The sequence below is a fragment of the Teleopsis dalmanni genome, chromosome 2, assembly GCF_002237135.1.
Source record: "Teleopsis dalmanni isolate 2A chromosome 2, ASM223713v2, whole genome shotgun sequence".
NCBI classification, from domain to species: domain Eukaryota; kingdom Metazoa; phylum Arthropoda; class Insecta; order Diptera; family Diopsidae; genus Teleopsis; species Teleopsis dalmanni.
Window position 1 is genome coordinate 46050935 of NC_051847.1, and position 26015 is coordinate 46076949.

The 26015-nt window shown below is 24.1% G+C and overlaps 3 protein-coding genes across 3 annotated transcripts; 1 reads left to right on the forward strand and 2 right to left on the reverse strand.

Moving 5' to 3' along the window:
- Positions 1-6485: 6485 nt before the first annotated feature.
- Positions 6486-7128, reverse strand: LOC119681961 (protein CTLA-2-alpha-like). The gene is made up of 2 exons (XM_038095279.1): positions 6979-7128; positions 6486-6746 (listed from the first exon to the last, which is right to left on the reverse strand). The coding sequence occupies exons 1-2, from the start codon at positions 7072-7074 to the stop codon at positions 6549-6551; spliced, it is 294 nt and encodes a 97-aa protein (XP_037951207.1). The 5' UTR covers positions 7075-7128; the 3' UTR covers positions 6486-6548.
- A 2228-nt stretch (positions 7129-9356) lies between these two features.
- Positions 9357-19097, reverse strand: LOC119683219 (procathepsin L). Its single transcript, XM_038096853.1, has 3 exons — positions 18679-19097; positions 10205-10538; positions 9357-10147 (listed from the first exon to the last, which is right to left on the reverse strand). Exons 2-3 carry the CDS (start codon positions 10531-10533, stop codon positions 9436-9438), a joined length of 1041 nt encoding a protein of 346 aa, XP_037952781.1. The 5' UTR covers positions 10534-10538; positions 18679-19097; the 3' UTR covers positions 9357-9435.
- Positions 19098-22952: 3855 nt separating this feature from the next.
- Positions 22953-26015, forward strand: LOC119674458 (macrodontain-1). Its single transcript, XM_038085596.1, has 2 exons — positions 22953-23072; positions 25113-26015. The coding sequence occupies exons 1-2, from the start codon at positions 22953-22955 to the stop codon at positions 26013-26015; spliced, it is 1023 nt and encodes a 340-aa protein (XP_037941524.1).

Consider the following 26015-nt stretch of genomic DNA (forward strand, 5'->3'; position numbering starts at 1 on the left):
TATATACTCGTACTATATAGTATAAAATATATTGTGGTCAGAATTGTGTTAAATAAAAATAAACCTTAAAAATAAATAGCAGGTTTCGTTAGTGCAAAATAATATTATTCATATTATTTTTATTAATAAAGTTTTGATTGGTTCAATTCTAGCAGATTGGTCTGAAGGAAATCTTAAGAAATGTATGAAGAATTGCATTTATAATGCATTGGTTTAGTGGTTTATTTCATAGAAACTATTGCGATTTTTTAAAATGTCTTTTATAGGTAGAAATAATTTAAAGTAATAAATATTGTAATGAAAATTGAAAATATCTATTAAATTTTACTACCTTGAGAAGCTTTGATTTGATACTACACCAAATAAAAACTCAGCTCAAATAGCAAAATGTAAAAATCTTGATCGGCAATTCAAAGTCACTAGCTGGAGGCATTTTTAGCACACTGTTTATACATATATTATATATTCTTTTGATATGTCTTGTATTATTAATCATATTAAATACGTATACATGTCAGAATATTTTTCTCATATCAGCTATTAATTTTGTAAAAAGTCTGTTCTTAACTATACCAAATCGTATAAAAATAGCTAACAAATATGTCTTGTATAATGCTTTCATATAATAGACTTTATCTCTCTCTCTCTCTCTCTTCGACACATTTATATTAAAATTAATTTTAGTAATAAATGTTTTCAATTGTAATTGTATAAATATAATGAAAACTAAGAAATGAATTGCATATTGCAATCATTATTTGAATACAAAATAAAATGTATACATTTATGCAAAAAAATAATTTCATGGCTTTAGTGTAATTTATATTGGACTTAATTATAAGTTTAAAAATGCCCAATGAATCCGCAAATAATTTTATAATTATTTCCTAATACGAGTATAAATAAATGTAAAATTTAAACAATATATATGTTTGTAGAATTTTTTTAACAGAATATATATTATAAACAGAAAAATATATTAGATATCGATGGTTAATATATAAAATTTTTAACACAATAAAAATAAAAGGTCACAAACATTTAACACAATAACAATAGCAATAATAAAATAATTCTTATATACATAAATTTTATATTATTTATTAAATAATTCTTTAATTACTTATAACAATTCATTTAGTATTAAAATTTAATGTTCATGTAATAAAAGTTGGTAATTTTAATTATTGTTGTTAAATATTTTATTTTAATAATTTATTTATATATATTTTAAGTTTAAAATATCTCAATTATTGATATATTTAAAATATTAATAATTATTTTTTGCATAATCGCTTTTAATATTAATTAACTTTCAATATATTTTTATGTCAATTATTGAAATATTTAATACTTTAAAAATTAATTTTTATATCAATACATTTAATATTAATGTTTCATATTAATTTAATTTTAGTTGTTAGTTAGTTTTTATTATTGTTATTAAATATTCTATTTTAATATTTTATACATTTTAAATATCATGAATTATTTTTCAATAATTTGATAAATCATTTATTAAAATATCAAGCAATTTAATGTTAATATCACTTTTTAACTTAAATTTTTAATAAATATTATATTTTAATTTCTATACGTTTAAAAAATTTTAAGTATCTCAATAATTTATTTTTCAATATTTTAAGAAATAATTTATTAAAATATTAATTAATAATAATTCTGTTTATTAACGAGTTAATTGTTTAATATTTTAATAAAACACTTATTAAAAATTTTTTTGTTTTTTAAAAGATGTTATTTCGATACTATTCTATATAAATAATTCTCAACAGGGTACTAATGCTAATACAATTCATTTAATGTTAATATTAATTTCTAACTTCAATTTTTTACTTAATATTTTATTACAATTTTGAAAATTTTTTTAATTTATATTAAATATTTTATAAATTTTTAAGATTTCTTAATTATTAATTTATTTAATATTAATAATTAATTTTTTTTATCAATTCATTTAATGTTAATGTTCAATGTTAACTTCATTTAAGTATTAAATTTTATTTATTATTATTAATATTTTGTTTTAATATTTTACAAATATTATAAATTTTAATATTCCAATTAGTAATTTGTTTTATTTTTCAAACATTTATTTTCAATATTAATAATTTTAATACATTTTAAATATTACTTTTTAAATTAATTTATTGATTTGCTTTTTATAATGTTTAAATAATTGATATATTTAATTAACAATTAATTAATTTTATTAATTAATTATTTTTAAGTATAAATATTGTAAATGTAATATCTTTATGTAAAATTTTTTTTTCAAGCAAAATCATCAGTTTTAAAGCAGTAAATTATACGATATTATATAAGTTTCTCCTTCTGATACACAATGAAAGTTTAACTAAAATGCTTTTTAGAGTTTTCAAGAATGTTAAAATCTTGATAAAATTAGCCTTCGAGCTCTTCACTCGGAATGTTGCAATACCCTGATAAAAATCTATTATTCGAATATTACTTCTAATCATATTTAAATTTAGTAATATTTCAGGATGGGTTATTTTACCTCTCAAGTTTTTGCTATTGATATTACTATTTAGCTATTTACCTACCCTCTGACTCTATTTGTAGAACATCAAATTAATAAATAATTTCAGTTTACTAATAGAAATATTCTTGTTTGTAACCTTCAACCCATTAGAAGTCCCGGGAGTACATGCAACATAGCGATGACTTTGTGAGAAGAACTTAAATTAGGGTCAGTATTGGACTGTCGATTTGAATATGACAGTGTTCAATAGAAATTGTTTGGGCAAACTTATGGTAAGAATTAGACTTAAGCAAGTGGGGTTGGTATACGATGCAATAGAAATTATTTGTGACGACCCTATGTGAAGAGTTTGCATACAACTTTATTAAATGGAAGTCATATTTAGGGTATTATTATAATAAGGTATACATGATATATGATATATATGATATATAAGGTACTAATATCAATATAGCAATATATATAATTCAATATATATGACAAAGAAATACAATAATGTTATACAATACAATAATAATGATTGTTACTGTATATATAAATAATATGACGGCCCTAAGTTCCTTATGAGAATTTAAATTATTTAATACAATACATATATAAAATAAACCTATTTCTTGATAAACAATTCCTTGCAAAAACTTTCAATATAAATTAAAATAGTTCATTTTTAAAATATGTATAAAAAAAAATTAATAAAAATAATAAGTCCCATATAATTATCATCTAAAAAGTTTAGTACAGAATACATGATTTACTGCTTTAAAGGCTAATTATTCAACAGTAATTTCTTTTAGTCAATTTTTTTTTTATAATAAATATGCATATAATAAAATTTCAATTCAAAAACGTGTAAATATTTCATTATAAGAAATATTGAAATTATTAAAAATAAATATATATTATTCTAACTGAAACTTATTTAATACCCAAACCCATTTTTTTTAATATAAAAAATATATTTAAATTTCGGTTAAAAAATATTTAATATATTTAATTATTATATTATTATTATAATAATTATTTTATATTAATTATTATATATTAATTATTATATTAAGTATCTATGTAAACTTATTTATTAATATAATTTGTTTGATATAAGCCAAGTATATTAGTGTATATTTATTTTTATGAATTTCTTTCGATTAATTTTAATGTTTTAATTTAATTTATATATTTATTTTTATTTATATACAATTGATTGCAATATTAAAATTGTTTTGTTAATATTAATATTTAGTAATGTTTATTTTAAATATCATTGATATATATATAAAATACATTTTAAAATAAAGTACAAACAGCCACCAGTATAAATACAGTTCCCTTAATTTAATATAATAAGAAATTAATTTAGTACTTTAAAGTTTTGAAGTTAAAAAGTAGTCATACAAAATATACGAAATTAAAATACAAACAAAAAAAAATACAGGAAAATATAAAAATATATTTGCAATTTAAATAAATTCATACATAAAGAATTTTATTTACTAATATTATGTAAAGCGACTAATAATGAAAATGTTTTGTTGAATATTTTATAAGTTGAAATATGTTTTAAAATATTTAATTTTAGTTGAAAATTAAATTATTTAATTTTATAATAGTGATTTTATAATTAAATAATTAAAAGAAATATATAAAATGTTGTCTATAATTATGTTTAAGCATTTATATTTAAAAAAAAAACATTTTTTAATTTAATTAGAGAATTTAAATTTAATTATAATTAAATTCTTTAACATTTTTTTTTCAAAGTGTTAGGTTTAAAGCTCTATCCAATTTCAAAGTATTTTTTTATTCCCTCTTTTTTTATTTAAAATTTTGGAAAAATTATTAGATATATATAAATATATTTTAAATGAATTAATTAGTTACTTGATTGTGTGAATAATCACGCTAACATCGCGTTACATTCTCTTAAAATCTTTAAATTTGAAATTAATATATTCCGTCAAAAACATACTTATATATATTATAACGGAATAATTCAATATCCTTTTAATGGATTTTATTCCTTTAAATAAAACACTTGTAACGCTAGATCACCCAAGTGATCACTATGTTATCTAGTAAAGGTGTAATTGATGTCCCCGCAATTTATACTTTTATAAATTCAATATTCTTTTTAAAAGAAACACTTATTACAATGGATCATACCATAATTATTGAGTAAAAATAAAATCTATATTTCATTAAGAATATACTTCGATAAACTCACATGAATAATTTAATATTCTCTTTACAGCTGTTCATAGAAGTGATAACAATCATTATTGAGTAAAAGTGCACTTCATATTCTATCACAGATATACTTTAATAAATTCAACTAAATAATTCAATACCATATTTAAATGGAACCCTTATATCAGTGAATCGCTCAAGTAATCACAGTTTTTATTAAGTAAAAGTATTTATTAATATTTATTAATGTTAATTTTTTTTTGCCGAAAGTGACGCATCTTGTGACGAAAAGAAACTATTTAAAAGTTTGAAGGGTTCGAATAGGAATGAAAGGACAACAACAAAAATTTTGTTAATTTATTAAAATTTGGCTGACCATACAGCGCTGCTTTGATTATTGCCAAATATCCATCATCAGTGGTCTTAGATATTACTCGATATTTAATTTAGTTTGTAGCCTGTATATTTTTTTTGGAATTCAATATCATATTTTAAAATACCCCTTATAATAGTGGATCGCCTAAGTAATCACAGTATTTATATGAGTAAAACTATAATCTGTATTCCGTTAAAATTATATTTTCATTGATTTACTTGAGGAATTCAATATCCTATTTAAATAGAATGCTTATGGGAGTGAATTATCCAATCATTATTGAGTAAAAGTGCAACTTTTATTCTAATAGGAATATACTTTTATGAACTCCACTGAATAATTCAATATTTTCTTTGAATGGGCACTATTTTGCAGTGGATCGATCACCCAATTACTATTGAGTAAAAGTGCTTGTGACACTTACTCGCGTTTTTTCAACAACACAGAAGTAAATAAATTCAAATGTTTATATATATATTACTAAATAGGTATTTAAATATATATATTAATATATTTAATTATTTTTCCAAAAAACATTTTACTAACTGTTCACTTTCAGCAAACATACTATTAAAGCACCTTCTCCTATGTCTGCTATGTCAAATCTTATTTACTTGACTTTCTCTATCAATTAACAACTAAATTTTTTCTATATTATGAAATTCTCAAAAATTCTCAGAAATTATTGAAATATTTTTTAGTGGCTTAATAATGGGCTAGAAAATAAAAAATTAACAATAATATTTAGCACCTTTAAAAGATATGCTAAAATAAAATAATTTAATAAATTTTTCCGAAAAGAGTTCAAGTTTATAAACAGAAAAAAAATTTTAATTCATTGTTATTAATTTAATTTGTTAATAAAAATTGTTAAAAAATTTATGTTATGATTTTTTCTTAAAATATTTTAAACAATTTTAGCCAATTATGTTAATGTTATTGAACAACAATATTTTTAAATCATAAATTTATTAGTAAATCGAATTGTTTTATTGCATTTACAAAATCTATGCTAAGAAAAACCATAATTGAACTAATAATTAAACGAATTGTGCATATAAATATAATAAAATTATTATAAATAAACTATTTCTATATTCGTGTATTGTAGTAGTAAATGTGCGTTTATAAGATATATAAATACTATAATCATATTCATTTAAATGTATTCAAGTAACAAAAAAAAAAACAAAAATAAAATAATAACAGAAAGTTAAATTGTATTAAAAGGCAAAACAATATTATAATTATATATATATACATACATATAAAAAATATTTTAAATAAATGATGTTGGTTGGAAATATAAAATTAAATAATTAAATAAATAAAAATAATAAAAATTTGCGAAATGTTGACTTTTAATGAAAATGAAAGTATTTTTTTATATATTTAAGATATAGCAGTTTATCTTAAAATCTCTTTATTTTATAATTTATTAATTTTTATATAATACATAGCTGAGTTTTACACATTTTTGCCATGTAGCCAATCTACAAATTCCTCATGAGTCCAATCGGCAAATTGATTTATACCCTCTTCGTCAGTGACTTCACCGCGTTTATAGCGCGCATTATGTGCATTTATTTTTTGTAGATTGTCACAGTATATAGCACGGCGACGGAAGTCTTCTATTAAAGAGTCATAGTGTTTCTGGTACTTCATCTTGTAGATATAAGATAAGAAATTAATGGTGAGAAAATTAAATTTAAACAACTTTTATAACTCTAATAATATAAGATATTAATTAGATAATTAAATTAATAAGATATTATATTTAATACTGAGACTAATATTTTTTAGTTAAAATTTTGATATTTAGGTGTTTCAAGTTCACTTTTTAAATAATATTATTTATATTATTAAAGGCTTATTTAGTTTAACTTATAAAATTTACTTTATAAAGTCGCCAATTTGCATTACTGCAGCCTTCACTGCTCTTTAACCCAGCCAAAATACAAAATACTGCAAATATGAAAAAAACACTCCTCATCGTAAAATCTGCGCAACTTTTCGTTTCGGTGGTCTTAAATGGACTAAGGTACTTCGTACTTAAATTTTTACAATTCAGTATATTTATTAAGAATTTTGATTTATTAATAACCAAAAAAAAAAAAACTCATAAATTTATTCTTGGCATTCATTTAATACAGTAAGTAGTAGATAACAATTAAATTAAATTTATAATTAAAATTTTTAAAAATAAAAATTTCTGTAAAATGTAAAAAATTATTTTAAATATCTTTCGCCAGTGTCATTGGCATCACATTCCTGACATGTCCATATTATTGTTAATACAGCGATTGTTTATCGCTAACCCAGAGACTGACCCATTTCGAGCTGATAATCATTTTACTTAAGACTTAATAACTTTTTAATATATACAATAATTATTTTAATTATCAATATTAATAGCAGCACAAATTGCAATAAAAATTTTAATAAAATTTATATTACAATATTATTATAATATATTGAATTATTAAAATTGAACGTATTGTTAATATTACTATAGTATGTTTATAATAGTGTCCACCTCAATGCTTATGTGTTTAAATTTTGTTGGGCTTTAGATCGTGTTTTTGAAAATCATATTTTTATATAATAACTCATCTAATATAAAAACATTTAAGATTAAATAAAAAATATCACAGTTGTTAACTTATGTATATATGGTATATATTTAACAGATCATCTTCAGATCATCTTCGTAGACCATCTTCAATGTTATTATAGGTGTTATAGGTAGTGTAGGCTACGTAGTGCAGGTGTAATGAAGATGTTCTCTCAAGTAGACCGAAATATCTGTCCAATAAATATATACATAGTTGACAACAGTGATATTTTTTAATTAATCTTAAGATATAATATAATAAGTTCAAATTAATATAAGATTAATAAAACATTAAGATTTAAAATATAATTAATAATGTAATAATTAATTTAAAAATTAAATTAATAATATATTTTTAATAAAATATAATAGTTATATAAACTGTAGACTAAAACACCACCTTACAAAACTGGGTATACTTACGGATGCAAACTGTAGATTCTGTGAAGAGAATGAGGAGTCGGTCACAAATGCGCTGAATAAAGAGCCAATAAAACTCTGTAAAGTAGGTTCTATACTACTTTTTATTGACGCAACAGGGCTTATAGACCTACTCTAAGCCTAGAAGAGTGCACAATAGACCCGACGGTCGCAGTGCTACATCCCCTAACCATAATAATAAAATAGTTATATAATATAAAATATAACATATAAATATAATACATAATAATTTGAATTTCTAATAATAATATACATATTTTTGGACGAGCTAATTGGTTAATTTTTTTTTTTAAATTATTTTTATTATTATATCAAATTATTTTTAAAAAATATATATACTATTATCTCCAATATTTTAACTATAGTCCATAGTCATCTTTACGGTACTGATATAATACTAATGCTTATAATACAGCAATAATTCAATAAATATGACAGGAAAAAATTTTACAAAAATAATGATAACAATAATAACAATGATTGTTATTATATACAAAAGAAATTTGGTGATTAAAACAATAAATTACTAAAACAATATACAGATACATTAAAACAAAAAAAAAAACTTATTTATATATATATAATATAGTGTTTTCACAGGCTGATTGGTCAATATTTTACTGTTGTTAAATATAACAATTAAAAAGAAAAACAACTAATTATTTTACAATAGTTTTTATTTAATTGTTATTTCAAATTAAGTCCAAAATCATTATCAAGATACTTAACAATATTATAAGAAAATACCAATTGATATATTTAATATATCATGATGCACAAAAAATATATGTTTATAACATATATATATGTTTTATATATGATTCAAAAACATATATATAAAACAAAACACTATAATTTGTTATTTGTTGTAAAATTTTATTTAAAAAAAACAATTAATTTACTTAATTTACTATCATAACAGAACACAATAATTTCTTATTTGTTATAAAAATTTATTTAAAAAAAAACAATTAATTTATTTAATTTACTATAAAACAAAACACAATAATTTGTTATTTGTTAAAAAAATTTATTTTAAAAAAACAATTAATTTACTTAATTTTCTATAAAACAAATACAATAATTTGTTATTTGTTATTTAAAAAAAACCATTAATTTACTTAATTCTCTATTAAACAAAACACAATTAGTTGTTATTTGTTATAAAATTTTATTTAAAAAAAACAATTAATTTACTTAATTTACATTAATCTGACTTACCTATATTTAAATTGAAAACAACAAACTTTCGTTCATCAACAACCTTATTACCTATATTAACTAACTAAATGTTACATTTTAAAGAATTGGGTAACTGCATTCACTCGCAATACCACAGAAACTATTTGCATTTCGCAAAATTCTCATGAAACCATTCTCACCCCAATTCGAAGAGTAAGAGTTTTTAATAATCCAATAGTCTTTGCCGTTTTCTGTACCATAACCTACAACAACGACTGAGTGATTGACATCATCTTGATTGCATTCATCATCATCGTAAATACCGCCCATGTATTGTTCAAATGAAATCGGTGCTGCATTCATAGAACACGCCAGTGGACCCAAAGTAGCTATAACTTCCTTCATTTTTTGTTCATCTCCAGGTTTAATACGTGCATAATCTCTAATCTGTATGCCAGTTTCAGTTTCATTTTGTTGGCATTGTGCGTTCTCCATTTGTGTGTAGGGATATTTATTCGCCAACGATATGCCATGATCACGTATATATTCAAATGCATATTCTTGAAAACCGCCATCACAACCCATGCTACCATACTCATCAGCACAATCCACTAGATTTTGCGTAGAAAGTGGCACAAGAAAACCAGTACGCCTAAAAAGATGTCCTTCAAGTGCACCTACCGTTGCAAAAGACCAACATGAACCGCAATCAAACCCTTGAAAATCTGGTGGAGTTACACCGCCACGCTGACGCCAATCAACTGATTCTGGTAGGTTATCTGTGTTAGCTTTAGCTGTTACAAAATTTGTGTGTTTGGATGTAATTTCTCTAGAGAGAAAGTGGAATTTTACTTGCAACTTTTAATTTCAATTTTAATTTACTTACTCTCCGGAATATGAGATTCTGGAACCAGTCATTTTTGCTACTTCAGCACGTGTTAAATCGGCCAATGGATTTATAGACATACGAAATGAGCCACCACCTGTCCCAGCATTTTTATTACCCAAGTCTACAAGTGATTTCTTTCCAATGAAGATTGCCTCACGAAATTGTCGCTCTTTCTCATCCGTGTAGACTTTGCCCGTTTGTTGCAAGAAGTCATCGAAATTTTTCACATCACATAATTTTGGAAATGTTTGCAAACTAGTACTTAATTTCGGTATAAAAATTAAATAAATTAACGCAAAAAGCAAATGAATTCGAATTTGGCACATATTCACTAAAAAACAAAAATAAAATAAATATACAAAAATGTGTTAATTAATGTAAATAGAAAAGAACAACAATAACATTGTTACTATTCAAAGAGATTTATGCATAGAAATATTAAAGATAAATTTAATTTCTTAAATGGTTAAAAGCAGCAATAATCATCACCAATAAAATCACTGCTTCCGCATGTATTAACCGCTGAATTCTTAAAAGAATTGAATAAATTATGATTACTAAGCACACAGTGGCGTAGCTACTAGGTTCCCCGGTACCTACAAACTATCTACATTAGCCATAAGACAAAAACTTATATTCTAACATAATATGCGGCACCCAACTACGGCTGTTTTCTTTATTTGTTTTATTTAACAATTTTTTGTTTAAACATAAAACCATTTGTTAATTATATTTTACCATTCGAAAAAAAAACAATGGATTGAAGGGGGTTTTGTTGTATTTTTGGCACTTCTGAGAATTTTGTTATAGTCAAATCTAGAATTTCACGGTCACATTAAGTTTACGTAAGAGATTCGAAATTTTATTGGTCAACTACCTCTTATATGGACTATAACGAAAATATTAATTTTTTTATTATACAAAATAGTTGTTGTTTTAATATTTTTAAGTTATTGGCTATAAATATATCATTGATTAATTTATTTTAATTTATTTTATTTAAAGAAGATTTGTGATTCTCTGAATTTAAAAATCGATTTATTTGTGAACGTATAATTCATCAGTAGAACTATTTATACACATAATAAAATAAACATATTTCTAAAATTAATTTTATTCCATTAAGCCATATATTTTAAAAATAAATCTTCAATTGGTTGGTTAATATATCTTTCTCTATAGACATAAATAAAAAATGAGATTATATATATATATACATGTTGGTTAAATACTTGAAGGTTTTTAGTATAATTTTGATAAAACTTTTTCACTATGATTGTGGAGAATGGTTATAGTTTTTGAGTTTTTCTCTCTATAGATTCATGGGGTTCTGTTAAGTTAATAGATTATCAACGTGAAAACGTGTTCACATCGGGAAGGATCTGATATAGCATCACGCATCATGGCATAGGTTGATGGTTTATCTTTAGATTGAGGAGGATGGTTTTAGTTTCTGAGTTTTCCTCTCTAAATTCATGGTGTTCTATTAAATCAATAGATTATCAACATGAAAACATCTTCGCAACGGTATAGCATCATGCACCATGATCTTGATATAGCATAGGCTGATGGTTTGCGTGTGAATATACCATGTTCATTGAGAACAAGAACATGGTTATAGTTCAAAGCATAAACACAAGAAAAAAACATAAATTTTTTTCAAGTACAAAAAAAATTTCAAATCCAAGCTATCCAAGCTATTTTCTTCTCGAGCATCGTAGTAGAGGTGAATTAAAAACTATATTCTGAGGGTTAATCAAATATTCAAATACAGATTATAAAGGAATATATAAAATGTTTTCAATTATCTGTTTACAAAAGTCAAAACACTCTAATGGAATTGGAGTCAGTACATCTGATCACCGAAACGTGTTAAAAAGTTTTTTCCAATAACTCAATAAATATCTTCCTTGAGGCCGTGATTTAAAAATTGTAAAACTTTAAGATATTTTCAAAATGGTAAAGACAATAAATTTTTTTAACTGAATTAATCAAAGAAAGGTAAGTATTCCAGTATATAAATAATTGCAGATGGATAGGCTTTTATTATTGAAAATGGAAGTAATTGTCATCAGAAATAACTAAGTATTTTATACATAACCTATATATACATAATATATAGTACATATACATAACCAGTAATACTCAATGGAATCAGAAACCATATAAAATATATTCTATATTCTACTCTCTATATTCCATTTTCAATATTCTACATTCTATATTGTTCATCAAGACGAATCGATTTAATGATAATCCTTAGCTTGTACTTTTGTCTATATATTGAAATTTTCTTCGTACATAATAAAGTTGATAGTTGAATGGAATTTGCTGTTGCAAAGAGGAAGAATAGACCGGATAGCATATACTAAGAAAATATCCTTTATTTATGCATGAACTGAACATTTATTTGAATGCATAACTCCCGATAATCAATTAAAATTTTGATATAAGATTATTATTTATTGGTAAAATAATAGTAAGAGAGTCTCTTCAGGTACATGAAGCAGGCACAATAGATCTTGAGGTTGCAGTGCTTTACAATATATAACATGCATATAAATTTATATATATATATATAGTATAATAAATGAAATTTATTAAAATCATGTCATATAAAACCAATATAAATTAATTATTAAAAATCGCCATACGTTTATAAATATGAATAAGTGTCTCCAATAACATGTATGTTATATATCATACATAAAGAGCTTACAAAAACTATTAGAGATTACTAATAATACTACTAAAGTTTTTGTATAGAGGATTTAAGTAACTCAAAACTGGAGTCAATTTATTTCTTATTTATCATTAAATTAGATATAATTTCATATATAATTTAAAAAAAAAACTATTAAAAACAGAAGAATGAATTTACAAATTTAACAATCTACCCACTTTGTATTTTATTATTATTTTCAAATATAGATTCGTAAAAATGTTTTTTTTTTACTAAAAATATGTATAAAAGTTTAATAGATCTTATTCTGCAATTAAATAAATCTCAAGTGGTCATAAATAGATATACGAACATAATTATTTAAAATTATCTTTTTACCCATTTTTTGATTTATGTTTTATGTCTTTAATAGTTATTTTATTTTTTTAGACGTTCATTAAATTTCAATATATTGATCATTAAAAATAAATAAAATATATTATTATATTTAACAATTAATCGTGACAATAATTATGAAATGTTTAAAGTGCCCCTGAGGATGTTGGAAAACCCGAAAAAACGATAAGTAAAAAATTAATTAACATGATTTTTATTTATATATCTATTTAACACTAGAATATTTAGATTTAATTACACAATCAAAATTAATTAATTTGAAAAAACTTGTTCACACTAAAATACATAATTACTCTTCTATATTACATGTTAATTTGTTGCTTAATATTGAACAGAAGTTCATGTCTGCCATAGAAGTATAGTAGTATGCTTTAAACCCAGATAACCTATATATGCATAGATGTCTAATGTCAACCTATTCCACAACATTGATTGTCGATTTTTGTCTAGTTCTTCTTATATATTGAAGTTTAAAACTATGTATTTACTTTTCATATTGATTAAAAGTTGACCATGTAGTGCCAACTTACATATGCAAATATGCAATCTCAAGCAATCTCAAGTAATCGAGGATTTACTTTTGATTAATGTGAACATTTTTTAGTTCGATATCTAGAAAACTAAACTATATTCACTTTTATAAAAAGTACTGTATCTGTACTTTTTTACAGATACAGATGCTTAAAGGAAATATTAACTGTATACAGATACAGGCACTGTTTTAAAAAAGTAGCTAGGCAAAGATACTAGAAGTAAAAAAGAATATTTAAGCTACGCAAAGGTACTATTTAAAAAAAAAGTAAAATACTTAAAAAAAACTACTTTTTATTAAAAAAAATAATAATATTAGTTATACACAGTGTGGTTTTTATAACTTGAAGGTATAATTTTCTATTTAATTACAGATTTTTCTTACAGATATACAAATATATATATTAATACTTAAAAATTGGTGTACCTATATAAATTATACATAGATATGCTGATAAAAAAATATTGTGATAGTAAAATATATAATATAATTATATATTTATATATAATTTATAAAATATGTATTATAACTTTTTTATAAAATATATAAAATTTTCATATATAACAAAAGATATTGTATATACATTTACATATATGCAACTTATCTATTGCATGTTTATGTATAATAGATATAGGTACATTTATATTTAAGCATATATATTTCAGCATTTAAGCATTATATCTATAACATAAATCTGTTATTAAAAAAATTTTTATATGTTTATTTATTAATTATTAAATAGCTTATAGCATATATTTATTATATTTTCTACAGTGTCAAAATTATATATTTTTATCCCGTAACGCTAGTAATTTATCAAATCACTGTTTAATCTAATTCTTCTTAGATTAAGAATTTGTTCACCAATGCTGCAATCCTCTCAGTAGGTGTGGATTAGATTTGATTTCTAAGTAGAATAGTATTTTTATTTTGTACTTATTGAAGCAAAATTTATTCGATAAATTATATACCCACTTAAAAATATGATTAAAACTTTTTAATATTTTTTTATACTTAGTATCGGAATATTCCTACCCAAAAGTGATAAATATATAGAATTTTTGTAAGTGGATACATGTAGAAGTCATAAACATCTTACAAAAACTATTATCTTACTAATTATACTACTAAAGTTTTTATATAGAGTATTTAAGTAACACATACAGTGTATATAATTATATATATATTAAATATATTATACAGAAAAATGATACATGAAATGAAATGTACCCCGAATTAATGCAGTTTTTGATTGCTTAATCTGGATTAACGTTTTTAATCGGGATTCATTTTTAGTGCAATTTTTATGTTAGATTGATAAATCTCGAGTAAAATGTTTAACACTTGAGTTTAATTTATAATGCTTTAGATATTTTGCTAGAGTAGCAAGATTACCCTGACATTAACAGCTGTTTTATATGACTTGATAGATAAAGTATAATTTAATTCGACTTATTTATTTATTATAGTTGTGCTAGATCGAGTGTAAATCAACATGAAATCCAATCGAAAACGTCATAAGATATAATTTATAACAATATGCACCTAAATAGACTATCCAGATATTTCTATCTAAGTATATAACAGCACTAACTATATCGATATCTAGCGTAGTGAAAAATTTTGTTTAAAAAAGCTGACTAAAAAATCATTTTTCAAACTGGTGTGCTTGGTGTTGGCCGATTTGTCAATCGGAGTTGCTATTATTAGCTTATGGAAAATAAGATTTAATATAAATTGAATCAATTAATTCAGTATTATCCAATAAAGCAAATTAAATATATTTGATTGTCACCAACTGCATTTATCACTAATTAATTTATTCTGATATTTTACATTAAGTTAAAATTAATCAAAAATTAAATATAATGAAGTAAAAATTTGCAATTTTACATTAAGACTGAAAAGTTTTCGGAAATTCTCATTTAAAATTCGCGCGCTGTATATTTTTCGATATTTTAAGTTTATGTAGTTTGGCAGCACTGTCCTTAATTACTATGCCAAAAATGAGCTCGATCTGTCAGACAGTTCGTTTACGGCAGCTGTTGAAACCAGTTCACCTCAGTAGTGCGTTGCGAAATGTCTTCGACGGTCGTACGACCGTCCTGGAAGGCTTTGTACCACTCATAAACTTGAGTTTTCGATAAAACTGATTCCCCATAAGCCTTTTGTAGCATTCGCAACGATTCTGCACACGAAATTTCGTTCGAAACACAAAATTTGATGCAAACTCTTTGTTCAATATTTTTTTCCATTGTTTTTTTCGCAACGCCCTACTGAGGTGAACTGGTTTCAACAGCTGCCGTAAACGAACTGTCTGACAGATCGCGCTCATTTTTGGCATAGTAATTAAGGACAGTGCTGCCAAACTACATAAACTTAAAATATCGGAAAATATACAGCGCGCGAATTTTAAATGAGAATTTCCGAAAGCTTTTCGGTCTTAATGTAATTTAAAATTGTATTTATTTTTTTCAACATTTGTTAACCTTCCTCACTATTAGAACCAGATTGTAATCAGTTCACAATTTCACTTTTGCACAATTTACACATATTTTTAATTTTATTTTAATTTATTGTAATCTGCAATCAAAAAGTTAAAGTTTGTAAAATTTTTATTTTAATTTTAGTACAAAAAAAATTTTTTTTTAACTTTATTTTTAGATATAGTAATAAAAACAAATTATTTTTAATATTAAAAGAATCTAAAGCATTCAAAAAATACGTCAAAGATATAGTTCTATATTTGTTTAATTGTATTAATGCTCATCCTAACACTCTTAAAATAAATGTGTCTATGTTCTATGAAAAAGAAATTTTTTAAAGGTTTAACTGCATAATTTAAAGTTTTTTTAGAATGCAACATTTATTACAGTAGATAATCCAAATGATCACAATGATTATTTTGTATATATTCCACTTTTTATATACTTTTATTAATGCATCTGAATTATTCAATATTATATTTGAATCGAACACTTATTACAGTGAATGACCTATTAATAGCAATTAATATTGAATACAATTTTACAATACAATATTTAATTAAATGGAATTAATATATTCCATAAAGAATATTCATTTAAAAACTCAACTGAATAATTCAATAGTCTATTTGAACGGAACACTTATTATAGCAGATCATCCAAACGATCACAATGATTATTGGGTATATATTCCATCAAATTTATTCAATATTATAATTGAATGGAATACTTATTCAATATTATAATTGAATGGAATACTTATTCATCTAAGTGATCACAATCATTATTGACTATTATATCATTTATATTGACTATATATCAAATGTATACTTTTATTAATGAATCTAAATTATTCAATATTATATTTAAATGAAAAACTTATTACAGTGAATCATTCAAGTGATCTTCATTATTATTAAGAAAAAGTGTGATTTTTATATTCCATCAAAAAACCACCTAATTGAACTCAACTAAATAATTCAATATCCTATTTCAACGGAACACTTATTATAGTGAATCACCCAATCACTTCTGAAGAAAAGTGCAATCTATATACCGTCAAAAATACACTTTAATAAATTTAACTGAATTATTCAATATTTTATTTGAATGGAACAATTATAACAGTGGATCACCTAAGTGATATTAATCAAAATTGAATAAAAGTGCTTTTAATTCAACAACAAAATTAATTTTATTATTTATTTTAATTTTTAAATAATGTTTTTTATTGTTTGCTGAGTTTAAGAAATAATAATTTTCACTTTAGTAACTATTATATATATAACTATAACAATAACCTTTAAAGTTTAAAAAATTTATTGCTAATTTTAAATTTTTAACTTTATTAACTATTTTATATAAATTTAACAAAAATTTTTAATTTTTATAGAATTTTTTTATTTATTATTTAATTTTAAAACTTTATTTTTAACTTCATTAACTATTTTATATAACTTTAAAAATAATTTTTTATTATTAAAAAAGTTTTTTATTTATTTTTAAATTTTAAAATTGTACCTTTTACTTCATTAACCACAGTTTTTTATTTATTGTTAAATTTTATATATATATATTTTTTATTTAAGCAACTATTTTTTACAAATTTAACAATATTCTTTAAAGTTTAAAAAATTTATTGTAAAATTTTAAAACTTTATTTTTAACTTCATTAACTATTTTATATAACTTTAATAATAATTTTTTATTTTTAAAAAAGTGTCTTATTTATTTTTAAATCTTAAAACTGTACCTTTTACTTCATTAACCATAGTTTTTTTATTTATTGTTAAATTTTAAAATTGTACCTTTTACTTCATTAACCATAGTTTATTATTTATTGTTAAATTTTAAAATTATATTGTTTACTTTAGTAACTATTTTTGTACAAATTTAACAATAACCTTTAATGTTTAATACATTTATTGTTAAATTTTAAAACTTAATTTGTATCTTCATTAATCGAAGTTTTTTTTTTATTGTTAAATTTGTAAATTATAATTTTTACTTCATTAACCATTTTATATAATTTTAATAATAATGAATTTAGTATTAAATTTTGCAATTTTAATTGAACTTAATTTTGGATTTTATATAAGTTCAGTATATATGTATTTAATTTATTTAATTTGCATAATTTTTGCGGATAATCCAAACTTAAGCTACACAAAAAAATAATATTGTGCAGTTTATTTTCAATTTATTTGAAATACTTTTTTTTATTGTTACATTAACCCTTTTGAACTGATTTATTTGAACACCACCATAAATCACCATAAATTATTAATTAATTAATTATTTAAAAATAATTATAAATTTTGTATTTCACTGCACTAATAAATGCAAATACAATTAAAAACTTTTTTATCCGCACCTCAGTGTAAATTTCTTTTTATGAAGCACAAATTTCCGAGTCAACCGTTGAGGTCTCCAGAGCCGCGGCTACGTTTTATTACAACAACCGATTCGATCGAAATAAATCGATTTTTAGTTTTGTAAACCTTTTTATAATGAAATATTACACACATAAAAACTTGGTAAAAAGTCAGTTTTATTGCCACAACACAACGGATAAAAAAATTACCCGCAGCCGAAAAACAGAAACAATTTCAGGAAAAAAATCTAACAAAATCGCTTTAATTATGCATAACATTTTATGTATTTTTTGTTCGGCGGTGATGATTTTATTCCGCAATATCTCAGCTATTTGTCATCTTTGGTTACGAATGCTAGATAAAATTTGTAGGTAGTTATGAGTACGACGGCTAAAGACAGTGGGGGCTACTTGGACAACTTGTCTATGAGATTGAGCACGATTTTTTGTTTATTTGATTATGCAGCCACAAATTACGAATTTCTGATTTTCTGAATTTCTGAAGTACGGCTTCGAAGAGATGCTTACGTTTAAGATAAAGATACATTTTTTTTGACTTTTGTTTCAGAAAGCATAATTATGTGAGTGTGTTAATCGGTTCGCTAGCCCATATGTATGTTATCTGTTCAAATGCGAGTAGGTATATGTATAAATGTATGTACCGTATCTGCTACGTCTCTCGTGGTTACTACGTAATTATGTTAATTTCATTAATGAAATTATTGATTGGAACTCTCCTCATCTGAATGTTTCAGTCATTGGCTTATTTCTGTTTATTTTAATTTATTAAAGCTAAATTGGTTGAAACACGTTTCAATCATAAGAAATTAATCACAAAATAATTTTACATAAATTGTTAAATTGATTTAGTTTCAGTATTTTTATGCTATTTTAATTCAATAAAAAATTTTATTCATTTTGTTGTGATTATGATGTTTAACATTTTTTTTTCCATTTTTGGAAAGTTGTATGATTTCTATATGCAATTTTCATCTTTGGCACTGATAGAGCATTCCCATGATTTGATAAGGCATTTAATTTGATTGTAATTGAGCACCAATTTTGACTCGTATTGCATAATTTTGATGAACGGACTCTAAAAAATGATTTAATGTCTTTTTTCTTATCGTTTGGTTTTGCTATTGTTTCGTTAATTGATTTTAATTTTTATCTTTAAGTTTGAACTTTTTCCTACTCACCACTTACGTTAAGCATTCATCGTATCTCAAATGGTAAATTCATTAAAAAAATTATTTTGTTTAATGTTAAATTTTTTCATATGTTATATTAATTATTGCGAAATATTTTCCGGGGCAATGTGCCAGTCACTGTAATTATTTCTTATATATGTTTTACACTTATTTTAATTAGGAACTGGGAAATTTGTTAACAGATACTATATTTAAACGAATGCTCGTTTATTATTTTAATTTTAAAGGAAATATTACTTTGTTTTTTAAGTACTGTTAAAGTGGTTATTCAAAAAATTATGCATATTTTAATAAATTATGCATAATAAATACAAAAATTTTTATATATTTTTTTACTTTTGTTTCATGAATAAAACGGTCACTAGTTTATTTAAAAAATGGAAAATTGGATTACGAGTAACTAATAATTAATTATGGTAACAAAATTTTGAAAATAGTTTTTAAAATATAATTAATTAATTCAATTATTCTACAGTTGGTTTATGATTTCATTCCTAATTTCTTAATGAACTTTCTCAGCAAATTAACAAAACTGAACGCTGACTCTGAGCTTCAAATATCACAGGGCACAAGCTCAACCCTTGTTACCTGTAATAGTTGCTTTCAAAACCACTGATGATGGGTATTTGGCAATACTTGAATCAGCTATATGGTCAGCCAAAACTTCAATTAATTAAAATAATATAAAAAGAATTTTTGTTGTTGTAGATCACTACTTTTCGAAAACCTTTTACCAAATAGAAATGTTTCTATTAAATAAAATAGTCACCTTCGTCATGACTGACGTTAAATTACAACTAAAAAAAAATTTTAAATAATGCAATATACAACTGTTTCGAGCATTACCAAAGTAAACCAAAGTAGTCTTTTACCAAAGTAAAAGACTTCGAAGTAAACTTCAATGGTGTTTAGAAACATTTTTTGGAACCTAATAGGTTAGGTTAGATGAAGTGAAGGGAGGCACGAGTCCCTTTCAATTAACTTAAAAGCCGTTTTGATTCCACAATTCCTCGTAATGGTGCGTAGGAGATTGTTTATGTTAGAACAAATCGAAACGTTGAAAAAAAATAAAAACCTGGCCAACGCTAATGCTGAAAACGTTGCCGAATGTGTTGAAGAGTGGGGCACACAGTAATTTAAGCTTGGCTCTAGACAAACTTGCCTGCCTATAATTCTGAACTCATTTCACGAATATCTTTACGAGATCGTTACTTTATAGTTAAATAATATTCCCTGGTAACAGCTTGGATCGGCGAAAGAAATTAATAAAGCACCCTACCACGATAATCGAAGAGAACTATTAAAATTACTTACACTTTTAAATCATATTGATTCTTCGGGTCTTGACTTAACCACTGGATGGTATTCGGTTGATGGATCATTTATTTCCGGTCATAGATACAAGTCTTATCCCCAGTTATAGGCTAGTCAGAAATTTATTTATGCAAAAACATTGAATGCAACTTCTTTGGTCGACAAAAACGGCCATTACAACAATTAACTAATAATTTTTTAAAATGATTCATTTACTATCTAACTTTCTGAACCTAACTAAAATATAACATAATTCTCTGTAAGAAAAGTTGGCTCTCTCTAAATAGAATAAATACCTGGAAGGTAAATGATGATGTACAATGTTCGCAGCTCATCTGCTTGTTAAACATGAGAATAAAAATTAAGGGTCTAGAATTTTACTTTTGTTTTGAATATGGTTAATATTGTATAAGTTTCAAAGCGGTCATGATAATAGTCGGATCCATACTATAGTTGAGATTTACATATAATAACTGAGTAATTATTTTGTCGAACACAATTTATATAGAATTATCGTATTTTGTGATGATTTTGATATATAATGTGTAAAATTTTAATAGTTTAAGTATAGTTTAAATATAACTGAAGTTAAAGATATTTAAAATAAATATTATTAACGTCCTTTTTCTTTTTTTATTTTTCAACGATTTCATATTAATTTACGTCTGCTGAGCTCAAATTTGCAACTCGTCTCTTTTTCCCAGATAGCCAGGTCTCTGGCAATAACTGGTTAAAGTTCAAAAACAATTTATATTGCGGGTTTTAAGTAAAGTTCCTAAGAATGAATAAATAAACAGTTTTATCTTAGACATTTTTATTTAAATTTTCTTCCAAAAAAAATGATAGCTTAAAAAGAAATAAAATTTTTTTTTTTAAATATGATATTTTGAATTTGCTATTTTTATAAAAAGCAGAATCAGAGATAAAAAATATTTAATTTAAAATTATTAAATTTAATTTCAAATAATACTATATACGTTTTTCAATATATACAATATAATAAGAAGAAAGAAAAAAGCTTAAATTAAAAAAAAAAATTATTATATATTCCATATTGAACTAGGTCATTGGAACTTTTAAATTATTCAAAGGGGCTATAAACTTTATTTAAATATTTCAAATGTTGTAACTACTTGAAAAATAAACTAGCAAATACTGAAATAACTCGTGTGCACAACAAAGCAGAGCAAATAATTCACACCTCAGATGCGATTTATCTTATCAGACAATAATTCTACTTAACTTATCGGCATCTTGCAGCACACGATCGCTTACAATGCGAAAGAATACTGTGTATCTGCATACACGGTACACGTTACACGGTAAAATTGTATCCATGGATGTGTACTGCGAGATACTTCAGCTAATTTCACACTTTGTTTGGAAATATTGTTGGCACATTGGAGTTTGCGAAAGTTCTTATTTACCTTATTGCGATATACTGATATGCTGATATGGTTGAGTACTAAGTGCGAGCAACTACTCGCGACGAGATACTAACTACACTAACTACGCTTAGCATATTAAGTAAAAATCACAAAATAAACAAACTCTCAATGGCGAAAAAGATTAGAATTCTTGTAAATTAGTACAGAAACCAACAAATTTTATGGTATGGAGAAATTTTATAACGGAACTCGTTAACATAGATTTTGCCATATAAATATGGGGTAATTGCGATTTTCCATTTTAGTCAAGTTAAAATTTTAATAGTGTTAAGGTTTGAGAATAATAGATTTTCTTCAAAATATGTGGAATACATTTAAATTTCTTACCTTTTGGGTTGTAATTTTTGCTATTAGTGTTCATTTTAAGCCAAGTGAATGTATCTCACATGCAGTGTCAGACGGGGATTGGCTACAATATAAGGTAATTGTGAAAGTTCCTTATGGGTCTAATGAGTGCAAAATAATAATTAATAATTAATAAAAAGGAATGTGATATAAAATAAAAAGTTGAAAATACTTGCTGTGAGATTTTTACTCAATAAAGAGAGAGTTTATTTAACTGTCCTTAATGTTTCTTAAAGAATTACTAACAACCACAGGACTATAGTGTAAAACTGCAATTAAATTCATTATAACTGATTTGAAACTATTTTTAAAATTAATAATTTGAAGTGCCTATTTTTAAATACTCGTAAATGCTTAAAGGATATTACACTTTACTAGTTTAATCTTATCTAAGTAATATTACCTATGGAAGCAAGTCTCACACCCTTACAAGATAAAACAGTTTTTTGTAAGGATTGTCTAAAAACAGTCTATTTATTATTAATAGACGATAAGAGTTATAACAAAATTGGAGTACTCAAACGAAATCAATAAAATCTAATTTTCATAAAGTGGTTGTAGGTTTTAGTATACAGAATATCTAGAATATTAAAAATATCTTGTAATTTTAAGATACATTCTATTCTATTGCTAACGTTTCAAAGTTTTTTTGATTTTTTTAAATAATAAAAAGTAAAAGAAAATATTTAAAAATTACAAAACTGTTTTAATTTTCTCAGATATTCTGTTCACTAAACCCTATAAATACTAAATTAGTAGATTTCTGTGAACTTCAATAAACTAGTTCAGATTTATTTAAAAATTATTGTTGGATTTTTTTATTTATAATAATTTTAACAAGAGAATTATTGGTTTTAAATTATAGCATATATATTACATTATCCTTATATTAACTAGATATAGAAATTGAATACAGCTAACCACTGTACAAAGTAGTTGATCCTTAAATAAATATAATGGTTTCAATTATATATAAAATACTAGAACTTCAAATATTTTTCAAGCTATTTGAAATTATAAATAAATATTATAAAATTATAATTTAATTATAAATATTTTATATATTTTATAAACCATTTACTTTCTTTAATTTAACACTAAAATTAAATTTTAAAGTTAACTAAGAATAAAGAACGAGACTACTAGTTTATTTGCCCATTACTTTCTTTAAATATTTTGCGAGACTTCAATATCACTTTCTGATAGCTCTTTAGAGTCATGTAGAAAAAGGGATTCAATGTTTCTTCTTCTTAGCATATCCCGTAAAAATCTTTAGTTATAACTCCAAACCTTTGTGTATGCTTGTTTATTAAGCAATGACCACCTACACCAAATTTAATATTACCGACTTCAGTTCTATTCAAATAAATTGGTTTTATAGTTTTAAAAGAGTTAATGTGAGGATAGCCAGATATATTTAGTTTTATCACAAGTTCACTAATATTCCCACTTAAATTGTTTTTTTTTGTTTTGAAGAAACCAGAGTGTGTTCTAGATTTACCTTGTTGCTTTGTTATGCAGATGACGGAGACATTTTTGTATCTGCTAATTTCACTTAGAAATATGACACAGAATAGGAGTACTTTAGGTCTAATATATGAATAATGAAATAGCCTATGTCAGTTAGGAATCTAATAACTCTTTCTGAGATATGTCTCACCAACAGTATATTAGCAGCAACTTTAAGCACCACAACCTGTATATTTCTATTAAAGAATAAGAAAATCGGAATGCTTGGAAACTACGAAAAAGCTAGAAAATGCCTTAATGACACATATATACCTATAGGTTAGAGTTATATAAATAGCAGAAGAAAATTGATGATAAATAGCAGTTATTGTAATATTTGCGAGTAAAGTAATTAAAGAAAACAAAGTTTTTAAAAAAATTGCAAGGTAATATTATATTTCTTGGTTGTATATATCGATAGTTTTTTAAAGTAAAGAATCTTATTTGCAGAAACTTCATATATATAACTAAATCTTCCTATTGCTTAAGAAACACTTTTTAATAACTAACCAATTAATTACATAGAGACATAATGCTATAAAAATTATATATATTTTCAGATAAATTAATAATTCTACAGAAATTATATATATATTTTTATTTGTAGTTAACTTATGGGAAGACCTATGCCACAACACAAGCTGATGCACTTGCACGTTACTATTATAGTTACAACTTGAAACTAATTAAGAAACATAATCAGAATTATGACAGAAAGCTAACGACTTTCACACTCAAAGCTAATCAATTTACAGATATGAGATTGACACAATTCAATGCACTATTTCCACCGGCAGTATATCCGACAATGACCTTCGATTTTCCATTAAATACAGTACAAAATCCACCAGCTACATTTAACCCCTTCACCGATCAAGGTCTAGTATCAGAAGTTGAGGATCAGGGTATATTATGCAATAGTGGTTGGGCTTATTCTGCAGCAAAATCTATAGAAATACTGCAACAATATCAAGGAACGTTAATACCACTATCTGCACAAAATTTGATTGATTGTTCTGGTCGTTCTACTGCTTGTCGGACGCAAGTACCACAGACAGGTTTTGATTATTTAACAATGTATGATCAGGTTATATATTCAACGACCGACTATCCAAATAATATCACAATCAGTGAACAAAATATGTGCATCATACCTCCTGCACCAATCACAGGTACAAAACTGAGCGCATACTCAGTTATTACTGATGGTGATGATGCTACGATGTTGAGATACGTTGGCAACAATTATCCTGTGGTAATTGAATTTAATCCAACTTCATTCGAATTTATGCACTACGCTGATGGTGTTTTTCAACAACCACGCACCAGCACTGGTTCACACTTCATGGTAGTCCTTGGCTATGAGGAAGATGCAACGTCAGGTCTGAACACTTGGTTGGTACAAAACTCTTTCGGAAAAACTTGGGGAAAGGGCGGACGAATAAGTATTAGACGGGACGCAGTTACGCCTTTAGCAAAACATGCTATATTCCCAGCTGAATTAGCTTAA

Coding starts and splice junctions, on each gene's coding strand:
- LOC119683219 (XM_038096853.1), bottom strand. CDS start 10,533: ATGTGCCAAATTCGAATTCATTTGCTTTTTGCGTTAATTTATTTAATT. Junction 10,148..10,204: donor AGAATCTCATATTCCGGAGA/GTAAGTAAATTA, acceptor CTTTCTCTCTAG/AGAAATTACATCCAAACACA.
- LOC119681961 (XM_038095279.1), bottom strand. CDS start 7,074: ATGAGGAGTGTTTTTTTCATATTTGCAGTATTTTGTATTTTGGCTGGG. Junction 6,747..6,978: donor CAAATTGGCGACTTTATAAA/GTAAATTTTATA, acceptor TATATCTACAAG/ATGAAGTACCAGAAACACTA.
- LOC119674458 (XM_038085596.1), top strand. CDS start 22,953: ATGTGGAATACATTTAAATTTCTTACCTTTTGGGTTGTAATTTTTGCT. Junction 23,073..25,112: donor GGGATTGGCTACAATATAAG/GTAATTGTGAAA, acceptor TTTTATTTGTAG/TTAACTTATGGGAAGACCTA.